At 30.1% G+C, this 15,049-nt stretch overlaps 1 protein-coding gene across 6 annotated transcripts in view; it reads left to right on the top strand.

Annotated features, from left to right (window-relative positions):
- The first annotated feature begins 2,967 nt into the window (after window positions 1–2,967).
- Window positions 2,968–15,049, top strand: part of LOC132926914 (protein quiver) — a 31,533-nt gene continuing 19,451 nt past the window's right edge. Inside the window, exons 1-4 of one of the 6 annotated variants that reach the window (XM_060991339.1) lie at window positions 3,004–3,063; window positions 3,125–3,180; window positions 4,033–4,093; window positions 10,670–10,798. In XM_060991339.1, coding sequence (XP_060847322.1) covers window positions 10,780–10,798 — 19 coding nt within the window. In that variant the 5' untranslated portion in view covers window positions 3,004–3,063; window positions 3,125–3,180; window positions 4,033–4,093; window positions 10,670–10,779. Of the gene's footprint in view, window positions 3,181–4,032; window positions 4,094–10,669; window positions 10,799–12,272; window positions 12,610–15,049 lie in introns of those variants that run through there. The other 5 variants (XM_060991337.1, XM_060991338.1, XM_060991340.1 and 2 more) reach the window with 5 other exon arrangements.

The raw sequence follows: 15,049 nt of genomic DNA, 5'->3' as shown, positions 1-15,049 counted from the left end.
AATACGTATTACTCGTACAATATCGCATGGTATTATTGTCGTCGTACAGAGACTTTGGTTTCCAAACTCTTTGTTGTTCTTTTTAATATAAAACGTGACATGAAAAGCACGAGAAGGTAAGTACAGTATGAAATTACGTCGCGAAATTTACTTTTGAAACGCAAAATCTGCAGTCACCGTATTATTATTATAACGATTAGGATATAACATATTATATATGTAGTTACCGTAACGTATTTCTCCTTTCGCATATTCGCTTCTCTAGTCTTATTTTTATCTATAGGTACTCTATATAGTATATACGTTTGATAAGAGACGTGATTGCTATAGTCGGCTCCGTGTGCCAACTAGAATAAATTGTCAATGACATAAATAAAACATTCCGTAATTCCCATTTTTAAATCTCAGATTGTGCTTATAATAATTTATGTAGTGTAGTTATCGTGTGAATATCAAAAAATAATTTAAGAACCAAAAACCAAATCAACAGTAAGACCAAATACCCAATATTTTATGTTTAAGTATTTCCAATTTGTTATTATAGTAGTAATATTATGCAACGATAAATACAAATATCTATATATTTTATTGAATAAAAAAAACCCACGCAACATTGGCCATTTGAATTCAAAGTCAGATTATAGAAAATATCTAAATTCCTACAATAGTTAAATAGATATTTAGACTATTAAATCATCATTGACATAAATAATTCAAGTCAGACAATAAGAAGTATAATTTCACTACCTACTTTGATGAAATTCAAGGATTCTGATAAAATATAATCTGAAAGTTTTGCGATAATCTGAAATCTACATAATACTATTATGTACGACATTCGGTCATTACATGTGTTTGATAGTAAGACGGGTGCCGGACAGGACGGGCATATTGGAGAGATCATTTTTATTCGTTATGTGACCGTGATAAATTTGCATATGCCAAATACGGAGTGTTGTCGGTATACATCTGAACTTTCTTAGTAGATGCGGGAAATTACCATATAGATTATTGTATCACCCATTACCCGTATTGAATGACATACGTTAAATCTATACGATCGTCTTACCTTCGTACAGACTTAGCTAATGACACTCTCCAAAATAAATTGGATTAGCGCTATTATAAAGCTTATTATATTATGATGTATGATGGCGGTGTAGGTACGTTTGTCTTACACTCGTTCCTTTTTAAGCGAAATTATTACCTATAGAAATTTTATATACAGCAGCTTATGTAAAGTTTATGCAAACTTCCTTCTTGACTAAAAGTACGTATATCCTGGCAATGATTACAATAGAACTCGAACACCGTAGTTTTTGGGTTAAAATCAAACTTAAAATAAAACACTAATTGGTATTTTTTTTTTTTTGCAAAAAAAAGGGGCTAAAAGTAAAAAATGTCTAATAATTAGAAAAACAAAAACAAATTAGGGATAAACAGGAATTTTTATGCGTTAAACCAGTTTTTGAACAAAACTGTTTTTGTTGTAAGACTTGAAACATATTTGCAAATATTTATACTAAGATTTACTAGATTTTTTATAAATTTCAAAATATTTGTTTTGTGTAGAAAAGCTTGAACATTTAACAAGATTTCTCATAAGTTTTTTATTATTGAAACCTAAAAATAAAAGTTTATCATATAATTTTATTAATGATTGAAAATATAATTTTTTTACTAGGTTTCACACATATAATAATGATTTTTCCTACGTTTTATTTTTATTTTGTTGTAATCAAAAATGTATTTATCGTAGAAAATTGAAACCTTCTTCTATTACTTATTATATTATCTATTACAATTTTATATATGAATTTTCAAAATATTTATATTTTAGTACCTATTCATTTTAAGTTGTTTACAGGAATTTTACATTTTTGAAGTGCTTTAGTTTTTTTTCTTAATTTATCTAAATCTTGAGAAATTAATAAAAGATTTCTTGTAAGTTATTACCATAGAAATATGAAATGTGGAAGATACATAATCTGTAAGTTCAAATTTTGAGAAATTTTTAAATTTTTAAAAATTATTTTATAGTTATGAATGTATATTTTCAATGTTTATATAACTAAGGATCGAGAGTGTTATGCAACACTGAAAACTGTGGAAATTGATCTGCTGTTCAGTACTTGGTAGTTAGTAGGCTTACATTACAGTAACATGGTAGATATACCATGGTATAGACCTTGGTTACACTAATTTATATGCATATGTTAAATTACAATACCTATATTTACAATTAGATTCGTATATTATATAGTATATTATAATAGGTATATACGATGGAAAATGATTATAAACTGAGTGGCAAACAATATTTCTAAAAATATTTTATTATACATCTGTATTGCTATTATATATTTATTTATCTATTGATATTACCCATGGTAGGTTGAACTACATTTTTACCAAAAACCAATTAGGAACATAATATATATTATATTATAATATTCTCTAACTTTTATGACTTATGAGTAAATACTGTATACAATTGTGTAAATAGTTTCGTGGTATATCGCCAATCCAAAACTCTAGCTACGCCACTGAATATTATTATAATTTAACTTCGCGTAGGTACGTTTAATAATCTTATGCTCGTATTATCTATATGATATTACATTCTAATACCTATATAACATAAATGATAAATGGTTTTATAGAGTGTCAAATGGAATGTACCATTAATAATTAATATTATGTTTAAATTACGCGTAGTATATTATTTTTTATTATGATAAACTGACGATTTGTCGGTCACGGCGAGGACGAATTAAAAAAAAAAAAAAAACAAAAATTAAGGATACCCAACAACGTCCCTTCCGCCGTGAGCTAATAGAATGAAATTGCGTATACAATCATCATATTGTGATGCGCACACAATAACAATATTACTCTAATCTAACACACTCACACACAAACACTTTACGACGGAAATAATATTATATATTACCATATAATATGGCATTACTCGTTGTCAGTTTTTTTACCGTAGTCATCGTGTACTCGTCGTATCTACTAAGTTTATCGTCTAATCCGCCGCAAACGCGTTCGCGCACAAAGGTATATACGCGGTTGGATTCGGTTCGATAGTATCGTTCAATACATATTATATTCATTTCAGCGGGATGTAGTTTTCGCACCAAAAGCTGTCAGACATATAAAATAATATTATATCCGGTAAAAATAACATTTGGTGAACGGTCGCACGTGCACGTGCCTATAAAGTATATACTTATAGGACGTCTCCCCGGTATTTTTTGAGCTAAAACTCGTTTAATATTGAAATTTTAAGTAAAATTTTTAAAGATATTTAAATACTTACCAATAAATTGGAATCAATACGATGATTATTATTATTTTAGTTATTTTTCAAAATAAATTCTAAATAATTAGTGTGTTTTATTTTTTATTTTTTTTTTGGACATTTCGTTAAAATAAAATTCTAAAAAATCATAATATGAAATGCCTATAATCCTCTATAGTGTAAACCAAAATATATCGGTGAGACGTCGTATCTTTTAATATTTGTTTATGCTCATTCATTTATCTTGTACAAGATTTACTAGAGACCGTTGTAGCAGCACTATTTTCAAGAGGTGCTGTGGTGATAGGGGAGGAAGTGGTATTGTGAGAGGTTCGCTCGGATTAAATTTTGTCGTTCTCAGCTCGATGTCTTTTCACACGTCTTTTTCGTTTTATAAAAAAAAAAAAATCACAATAAAAATTAAATGCCACCTGCATGCACGCACCACTGAATCGAAAACTGAACACTAATTGTACCTTACAGATATAGTTAACGACTTCATTACTAAGTGAATTATGTCTCCAATATTTGTATCTATAGTTGGTATTTCCATTATTTGATTAATACTTCTTCGGATTAGATCTGATCAAGATCATACGTTTATATTATCACCATCGTCTACGATTTAGTTTTTAAGTCTAGTGTAAACGTAACTTTTTTTTTGTTCAAAAATAGGTATGTTAATAAGTGAAAAAACAAAAAATAATGTTAATTGACCGTTTTAGATCTAGATTTCATAAACTTTTATTTGATGACGTTGGAACTGTGATTTGAAATCCTGTATAGGTAAGTCTAATTTTAAATTAAAATATAATTTATATATAGTAGATAAACCTTATAAGAACATAACAACTCAAAACCAGACGATAAACTATTAAATCGATAAAAAAATTAGTAAAACATACTTTTAAGAAGAAAAAGTTAAAAAAGATATTTCATAAAAACCATGAACACTTTTACATGCTAAATTAAAAAATAATGATGTCGAAATAATAACATTTAACGATATAATGGTACCTATTATAATTAATTAAAAAGAATTATTTATTATGCACGCGCCTCTATCTGTTTGCTAAAATCTCCCTATGATGAGGATGTAATTCACTTAGTTTTAGAAAATAAGAAATATTTCACCTATACCGGATTTTTTTTTTCATAAAGCTGGCATTCAAAATAAATTTAATACTCATTAATTTTTGATTTTCCATCAAACGTAGGTATATGATTTTGCCTCTTATATGCATTACCTCTGGTTTCTATATCAAACATGATTTGTATAACAATGGAATTATTGCATTATGTTTACCTCGCGATTAAATTTTCACGTAAATATAATAACAAAATAAATTAAAAATAATTACATAAATCAGTAGGATTTGATATGGGTATATGAAATAAGCGTACATTTATTAGGAAATGAAAAATGTTTAATTATTATTATTTATTTTGTGTGCAAGCTTCATGAAATAAAAAAACCATCAAACGAATCTGACATTATTTTCTGATGCGGTTTTTCCGAAAAATCTGAAACATATATTTATTACACTTACACATAACAGTATAATTTATTATGTCAGTAGGAAAAATATAAACGAGGCTATATAGCGACGACTAAGCCCAAATTTCTTAGAAACCCCACTTGGAAAAATGACAATGTAATATATGTATTTAATTGATATAAACATTTAAAATAAAATAAGTTGCTTAGGAAGCTAGAACCCCCCCCCCTACCCCAACCACCCGAAAAACTGGAGCCCGCAGAACCCACGTGAAGTCTTTAAAATTAATTTTTTCACAACGGATATTAAAATCCGTCGGATTTACGGCTGATCGGTCGATAAGACCTAAATGTAATAATACGCAATACTGTTGTGGCCTTTTAAAGCTGCCTTAGAACCGTAAATAATGCTATAAAATGTTGCTATTAAATTAAAGGACAATGATTTTATTTCATGTTAAATTTAATTTGACGCTGTTTACTTATGATTTTGAAAAGATGGGTTTTCCGAGAAAACCGGTGTCGTAGACGGACGTTTTTCTCGGTATTAAGTGCCGGCGGGCACGATGAAAAGCCACCCGACGACGCGACGTCAACACGCGACGACGTATACGGACAAAACATCCAACATAATAATATTTTATTACTCATGGGGTAATATCGTACTAAATACACATAAGTATATTATATAAATAATATAAATACGTAAATATTATTATTATTAAAATATTGTTTGCAAATCGCAATAAACAGTTCCCGATAACTGACCCGTCTGCGTATTATTATTTACTTTGAGCGTGCAGTACACACACACACACACACGCGAAACAGTTGCAAGAACGTAAACAATATTAAATAATAATATTATAATATTATAATCGTGTTTTCAGTCGCAGCTTCCGATGATATAATACATACTTGCAAATTGCGTTTCGAGTAAAACGACTTTCGCCGGCGAAAATATGTTCGCGTTTATATAAACTTTGTGATTCACCCGAAATATTATAATACGATATGCATCGCCGTGTCGGTGTTAGTGGTAAAAATGTAATATCGAAATATTTATAATTTCTATTGAACGAGACGATTATCTGGCATTTACGCATAGTATATAATATACCTTCGTATAATATTCACGGATTTGAATTTTCCATTCGATTACTGGAATTCCCAAAAATCCGATCAACACTACGAGATATGCGCGTAAGCTATGGTTTATTATGGCAGTATATAGGTAATACGAAGTATTTTAATATATTTTGTACCTATCCCATCCCTCAATGCTGTTAAATATTTGAGATGAATTCTTGACCAAAAATTAACCCGAAATAAACATATAAAAGCTAAAATATTGACCTAAAAGTTCGCTCCAGATCATTAAAAAGTTATTATCCAAAAATAAATTTACTATCTTAAAAACTAGACTACTAATATTTATAGCACTCTCCTAAAGCCTATGTGGACATATGGGTCACAACTCTGGGGATCGGCAAAAAAATCAAACTTGAACAAAATTCAAGTCTTACCCAATTGTAAACACATTTGCCAAACTAAATGTCACTAATGGGCGATTTCTCATTCAAGCAATTCATATTCATATCATGTATATCCGATTATCTTGTATGTTTATTGTGCATAAATATGTATAAATTGTGTATATACTTGTGAGAATAAAATTTAAAAAAAATATGTTTTGTTAAAAATTCGACGATAAAGCCATAAACAGCAGATATTAGTTTTTAATTTAAAAAACATCGGGTCACTACAGAAGTATAGAACGCTTGTGACATATCAAGAAAGACACGAATACAACAAGATTTTTTTCTCAAAGGAATAGGACATGGAATTATTGAGTATATTAATTTTATTATTCTATATGTATTTGGTGAATGCGATTGGCGAAAATATCGAAAGAGAGTCGGACATAGTATATTATTTTCAATGTTACTGATTAATATACGTATTATATTGTATTTTTACGAAAAGTGAGATGTTGCTGATTTTTTAACATCATGTACTATTTTGTTATTAATAATAATATAATCAATAGTTATAAGATCAATTTATCATAGAAAATACTACTAACTCAAAAAATTACAATATTTTTTTAATAAATTATTAAATCAATATTTTTGGAAAACTTTACCCATACAATTCACATGTAGGTGGTACATAAGTATTAAATTAAATTATATTAAATATAGATATTAAATTAATATTTCAGATATATTTTTAATTTAACTATAAAAAAATGAGAAAAACATAAAAAATTTAATTTTAAAATTTTAAGTCAAAGCCAAGAGAAGGATTATTTTAAGTATTTAGAACAGCGGTTACCAACCTTTATAGATTTTTGGACCACCAATTTTATAAAAAAAATCGTTGAAGCCCTCTAATAGCACACCTATATACGTATGTTTATAACATTTATAATATTATAAGGTATATAATAATATTATTTTAAATATTATAATATACTTTAGTATAATGTTAATATTATATGGTACACGGCCCAGTTTTATGGGTCGGGAACCGCTGATTTAGAAGACAATAATTGACGATTTTTTTTCTGTTTTTTATAATTATCATACATCTATACATTCACAGTGACAACGAATAATTAGCCGACAAATCAATAATTGTTTTTCAATTCCATAACCTTTTGATTGCGACATCGCATCACCTCAAAACTGCAATCGTTATCACTGTTGGCCACCTTATATTATATTATTATGGTGACGAGTACGATGAGTACACGAAAAAATTCGCGCTGAATACTCTCGCATATACGAGTTACGATTGACGTCGTGAGGATATTACGACTGTACAACAACTGCACATTATACTATTAACACACACACACATTACAATCATTATAATATACACACACTATTATAACATAACAATTCTACCGCCGTTATATTGTTTACCGCTATCACTGCGCAACACATAAAGGTTTTAATATATATTTTATACGAGTATATAGCTCCCACCGTACCTAACGTTTACTACGATATAATATAATGCACTTCATGTCATAGCCCATATCTCTTGTATAAAGTTTAATTAAATACGGTACAAACACTATACAAACGATAAAACGTTAGTCGACTTTAGACGTCCGAAACATCTCATTAGACGTCCCGTACACGATATCACGAATGTGTGTGTGTGTGTATGTAATATGCAGATATAGAATTATTTATGTCGCCGCCGCCGCCGCCGTTGTCCCAAATTTATACTATATAGGTACTTTGATCCGAAATCGAGAGTAAAAGTCATCGTTATTCGTTGCTCGTATTATAATATATATAATATATATTTATCGTCGTTTTTAAATTCATATAGCAAAAATAAGTTAAAAATATAATATCGTATAGGTAAGTATAAACTAAATACGTATACAGTTACTCAAACACATCTGAGTGGCTCCAGTTACCCACCCCCCTTCCCCAAAATTACGCCTGTAATTCGTCATGTCGTCACCATATATAATTATCATTCTTACCGCACACGTTATAATAGACGATAAGTCACCGCGTCTGAACGATATAATTATTATTTCTGCAGTCGGTCGTGTATAAAGTATATACTTATTATATATATATAGGTAAATAATTGGTATGACGGTATTTTGGTGTATTCTAAGTCGTCAGCGTGTGACAAGTGAATTAACGTTATTTATATGGGACCTGAGTCTAATTTGCAAGTGTTATCGCCCACCATACGAACGAATGGTTTAATTTTAATCAGTGCACTTCCGTGCGCAGACATACGTGTCAATGAATATAATAATTTATGACTTATAAACCACTTAAAACGACATAAAATACGGTACTAAAAACTGTTAAACTGCAGGTCGGATTTCAATTTTCAAAGCAGATTTTGGTTCATTAACAAGTTTACTACGTTTTAAATAAATCTATTTTAAAAATTACGAAAATAAAAACTGTACACCTAAAAATTATAAAAAAAAATTCCATTTTCAGATTTATTGATATTTCAATGGAATAAACAAATCGATTTAACTAAAACAGTGTTTAATTAAAAATATACCTATCCCGAATAATCTATTAACCATTAACGTAATACACTCATTATTTCAAAAACTATATAAACATATTTGAACATTTTTTTTTACATAATTTTAAGTTGTTAAAAAATAAATGTTTTACCATGTTTAATATTTTTAAATTTTTTTTTATAATAACATGTATTTTTAATTTCTTATTTAATAACGGAATATTTTTTTAAGTATATGAATCGAATTTTGAACGAGTAATCTATATGAAGATAGTTTTATAAGTATTTCAACTTTCAACTATATGTAGATGAGCGGAACTGAAATAGTACAGTAGTACCCTGCAAAATTCTAATCAACAAATCTGCACAACATACCTTATTTAAACTACTTGTTTAAAATTTAATTTTTATAGATTTAAAACACTACGAATAATATTTCGGAATATAAAATAAAAAACGTACGGTACATTGTTACTTTTGATTGTCATACAAAAGAGTGTAAACATAAAAAAATAAAACGTTTTCCGAAAATGTTGTTATGTAACGAATTTAAACTAGTAATGTCAATTTTACATAAATAGTTTTTTTGATAAACTACCGAAAAAATTTACCTCATGAAATATAAAATATATTTTATATACCTATCTAATATTATAAAATACGATCCATCTCCAACGTGCATTGTTCAAGTATAAATAAATAATAATAAATATAAATCCAGGGTTAAAGCACTGAGGATCATTAAAATATTCGCTTACGTATTATATGCACATAAAAACGTAAATATTCGAATTAAAAGTTAAAAACAAATTTAATTCTTTCATATTAATAACGAAAAAAAAATCTACAAATAAAACAACATCATTTTATTTATAAATAAATCGTATAACTGAGCGCTGGTATTTTAATATTATTCAATTTTTTTTTAAACTGAAACTATTGACACAATTTAATTTTAAATATCTATTTGATAAAAATTATCAGTAAGTACATATATTTTATTTAAATCGAAATTTTTAATTTTAATTTAATTTAAATAAAACACTAAACAAGTAAATGAAATATATAGAGGAAATAAATATTTTTATGTTTAGATATTTTATTATACAGCAATTCTACAGCATTTTTTTTTTTTTTTTTTGGTAGTAATGATACATTTTTAAAACCTCCTTTAAATATATAAAATACTATTTAATTGTACTATAGAAATTGTAGAAAATTTTTTCAATAAAAAATATCAAATTCGATATTCTATAATATTATATGTTTCGTGTGATACATTACGTATGGCTTCGCATACTTGCATATTGTTTTATATTTTTAACATTTTTTATTTAACATGTCCATGTTTTTTCACAAAAAAAATCCAATAGGAGATCGAGAACACTTCCATCATATGCACTCCACTGCTTTGTGTTCCATAATATCCAATGTTTTCATTAATTGAAAAATGTTTCGAATTTATTTCTTAAATATTATAACATCAATTACCTATCAGGGTGGTTTTAATATAAAAAAAAAATTGTTTTGATGTAGGATGACTCACTTAAAGGTACATACAAATTCTTAGGATTCAAAAATATGGTGCTCGTTGCTCAAGTATCTATGTTCTTACAAATATTCCAAATACAAAACCAGAGTTTAAATGAATTTATTATTAAAGGAAAAATTGGGGGATGGGCGTGATGGTGAATCACCCTGTATACACTACACGCACACACGCGAATACATTGAAGGATGAGAGTGGGATGGTTTTGGCACGGGGAGCATATAGGTCCACGCAGCAGTGGATCTCTACGGCGCTTTTGTGTGTACTTAGGATGCGATTATCCTTTTTATAGCCGTACCCGTGGAAGAAGGGGCGTCATCCTGCCGGCACCGCCATCGCCACCGCCGTCACCGCCGCCGCCAAATCGTCTATCCGCCGCAGCAATACTGTCCCGAGTGGAAAATGCGGTGGACAATTGCAGGTAAAAAAAAAAACGTCTCGAATCCATTAAAATAATTGCTTAACCCGACGCCTAATTTACTATACACGTATTCGCATGTACAATATATTATTATTATTATATGTTATAATGATATTACGATAACGGGAATATATAGTTCAGCGACTTTAATATCATTTAGGTGTGTGCAGATCGTATATCATAATATTATTACATTACATAACCTCGTCAACACTCTCGAGAATCGTTCCCTCTTTATTTCTCTCTATACCGTACAGGACGCGCCCCGTAAATCGGATTACGTTCGTGTATAATATAATATACGTATAATGCTATATAATTCGATATACGCATAAGTATAGCACACATAATAGCACGCGCCGTTTATGGTACATATTATAGATATAGACTGTAGAATGTAGATTGTAATACTTTGATACAGAGACGTCCGTGTGTACATAATATACGACATGATGGAGTTAACCGGGGTAGGTCTTTTGTCGAATTTACGAAACCTATAACCGAAACGATATCATTGCAGGGAAAATTATGGAGGTATAGGTGTGCGTATATCACGATTAAATTAAATAAGGTGAAGAGAGCACGAAGTATTTTTTTTTTCTAACTTTAAAAAATTTGAAACCCATTTATAAATAAATGTCGTTCTTAAAAACGAATTTAATCGTTATATATACTCATCATATTATATTCTATATATAATAATATACTAAAATATAATCTCATATCATTATATATTATGCGCGCAGCATCGAACGCTTTTTGTGGACTATTCGCACTCTGTGCGCGGTATTGGACAGCGCTAAATGTGTATTAAACAGACGTATATTTTTATAATATCATATGTATACGTGTTATGTTGAATATCACTATAGCTGCAGCGTAGTTTCGAGGCGAGCAGCGTGCGAGTACTATTATACGGCGTATCGTCGTGGTCGCGAGAGGAGGGCAAGGGATTGGCAACAATTTATAGACCATCGTCACGTTTATCGAAATCCGCCACACGCATTTCTTAGGCGCAGTGTTCGCATCTCGTTGGAAAAACATAAATATACTATAATATTAATTCACAGTTTTTAGCCAATTTCGAGACGGTGTACGAGAGCAAAAATTGAATTTCGTTCAAAAAACACGTGCACCTCCCCCACCCACCACCGCCAATAGGCAAAACCGCAACCGACCCGGCCGACCGCCACATGCGCCGCCGCCCGTGACACGGAACAACCACGCGCAGAGTGCTATATAATATACGATTAATGTGTGTTGTAAAAAAAAAGACTTATATCGCGCGGCGAGAGAGGTGCGCGCGGCGGCTTGGCGTCCGCTCAAAAACTGCAATCTCCGCGGACGGGCGTTTATTTCTGGCTCGGCGGGCAAGCGGCGGATACGTCCTATGACTATACGGGCGCACACGCCGCCGCGGCGGAGGGACGACGGCCGCGTCGCTTACGACACAGCGTATAATATTGTTTACAATATTATGTGTATCATCCGACCGTCGGCGGCGGCGTGGTAAACATTACGCAGTGACCGGTCCGAGCCAGCGGCAGCGCCGATGATATTATTGTAGTGTCCGTCCGTCGTCCGTCTGTCTGCAGTATATGATATACATATTGATATACATATAACAATATTTTGTATCATAAAACACAAAGCATTATTCCGGTCGGGTGGATTTCAAAAGTTTGAGATTTCCGGACGATCGTATATAACTGCAATAATATCATATGTATCGATGATGTTCTATTGCGTATCACTGCGATAACGAGACGCGAAAGTCCTACGAAATGTATACTGATAACGCCGGCCAGTAGGTACGTGCGAAACAATTCCACTATTACGAATTATTATTATTATTTTAATATTATTATATATACATTTATAGTTTAAAATACGTTTATATACGCCAAGCATGCTGCTCACCCCCCCCCTTATTTGTTTGTCTTCGCGATATCGCAGTTTTTCGAAACCTGGCCAGGTGTGAATGTGTGACGGGTACCTATGGACTTTACTACAGTAAATTCCCGTTACAACGAAAAGCAGGGCTTATAAAAGGGCTTATTCGAATTTTCGTTACAACAAAATTTCCGTTATAACGAAAAAAAATTCGTTCCCCTGGAGTTCGTTGTAACGGGATTTTACTGTATATACTCTATATCAGGGATGGACAACTCAATATACTACTATAGAGGGCCAATTTTTTGAAAGTGAAAATCTAACGGACTAGACAACTTAGAAAGCAAAAATAAAAAAAAGGTCAATTCAATTTACAATTGACATTTATAGTTCAATACTAGATAAAAATTTATATCTATACGTTTTACAATAAACATTATATAAATATAATAAAATAAAATACGAAAAAATTCTAATATTTTGTATTTTTATAAAGTAATTTGAAATGTAGCACGGGCCACCGGGCCAGTTAAAAATGGTAAGTGGGCCGCCAGTATCCTTGCTCTATACAAACGATATATGCCGCGAGCATGGTCAGCTCCATTTCTTGACTTTTCTGTCAACTCTGTTCAAATTTTAAATTTTTTGGAATTTTTAAATATATAACACAAACACCGTCGTATTTTCAAAATAATGGGTTTTTTCGTACTGCTTATGAGTTGTGGAGTGACCCTAGGGCCTAGACGATACAAACTATTGTTCTTTAAATGAAGACCTCTTTTTCCTGCTCTGAACTATTTAGTGGATACATTTTCATAACATTTTGATGAATTAAAACGAAAATTCGAAGGAGTTGATAAATTAAAAAAAAAAGTAATAACAATAAAGGGCACCGTCAAATAATAATTGTTCTACTGTCAGGCTCGATCGCCCTAGAGTCTGTACATTCACCTATGCATTTATATTAGTTACTACAACGACTGCTTATAATTTTAATAACGATGTTATACATTATATTATTAACTATAATGATATGGACATAAGTGCACACATTTAGAGATCCAATTTCTCTGAGTAATTTATTTCACAAAACGTTTGTAAGCTATTGTCATTTGGATTTAAAATTTTTAATAATTTATTCACTTTAAAAAATAAACATTTATCCAATAAATATCTGGTTTAAAATCGAAAACTTAATTTTGAATAAATTATATATATTACTTTTAACAAATATTTTCATATTTTTATAATATACCTAGGCTATGTCTACGGAACATTATAATTAATAAATATTAATAGTAATCAAAAATATTTTATTCCACGCATCGCGTTTATTAACAATAATATAATATGAAATAATGCCAGTGACATAGAAAGGATTTTACATCAGAGAGCTGATTATTTTTTATTTAGTGGACGTTTAAATAGGATCCGTCATGAGTATAGTATACGACTGTGTCGTACATATATTATTTTTAATTTTGTTCTCTATACATAATAATAAAAAAACTTTTACTAAACAATAAACTGCATAGTTAATTAAGCTATTAATAGCTTTTTAAACCATTGGTTTTATAATAGATATGAAAATATATTATTATTATATCTATATAAAAAAAAAAATAGTTTCCTTTAATTTTATAAGAAAGAATGGAAGAAATTGTGAATCTCATTTTATAATAATAAACGTCTACATTTATAAATTAAAGGAAACATTGTTTAAAAAAAACAATAGCAAAACACTTAAATAATATTTTATTGTTTTAATGAATTGTTTACTATCAAATAGATAATGGGGCGATTGTAAATTCCGCCGATTTATAGGTAGTCGATTTTGGGTTGAATTTAAAACATTTTTTTATAATGTTGTTTGACTTTGACCTTTACAAAATTTGTCTAGGAAACAAAGTCAGACCAATAAGTCAACAGAAACTTTAATTACGTTGTCGTTATGACCGATTTGTAATGGCGCACACTCGAAAATAAAATACCTATTCGAGTACTATAAAATGTCATTCAAATGCTATAATAAGATAAACGCGCTTACTGCGTAAATCTGTAGATGAATTACTCACGCCCACAAATATATTATCAAACAATTTTGACGTATGTAGTAAGATTTATGTCCACTGTCCACGGTACATCATTAAACCTAAATGCGCTTGGCTCATTCAAAGTGTAGGGGAAAAAATGTTTAAATTACCCAGTCGATTGTTATAATTTGTCATGAACCGTGAGACGAGCAACATATTATTAGATATTTACGTAGACCAGTGGTTCTCAAACTGTGGTACGCGAAAGACTGTTCATGGTGGTAGGCGGAGGGCCGTTTTTGGATAATAAACCCATTAAATTATT

This window comes from Rhopalosiphum padi, chromosome 3 (assembly GCF_020882245.1).
Source record: "Rhopalosiphum padi isolate XX-2018 chromosome 3, ASM2088224v1, whole genome shotgun sequence".
In the NCBI taxonomy this organism is placed as follows: domain Eukaryota; kingdom Metazoa; phylum Arthropoda; class Insecta; order Hemiptera; family Aphididae; genus Rhopalosiphum; species Rhopalosiphum padi.
The sequence above is the reverse complement of the archived record's forward strand: the minus strand, read 5'-3'. Positions and strand labels throughout refer to the sequence as shown.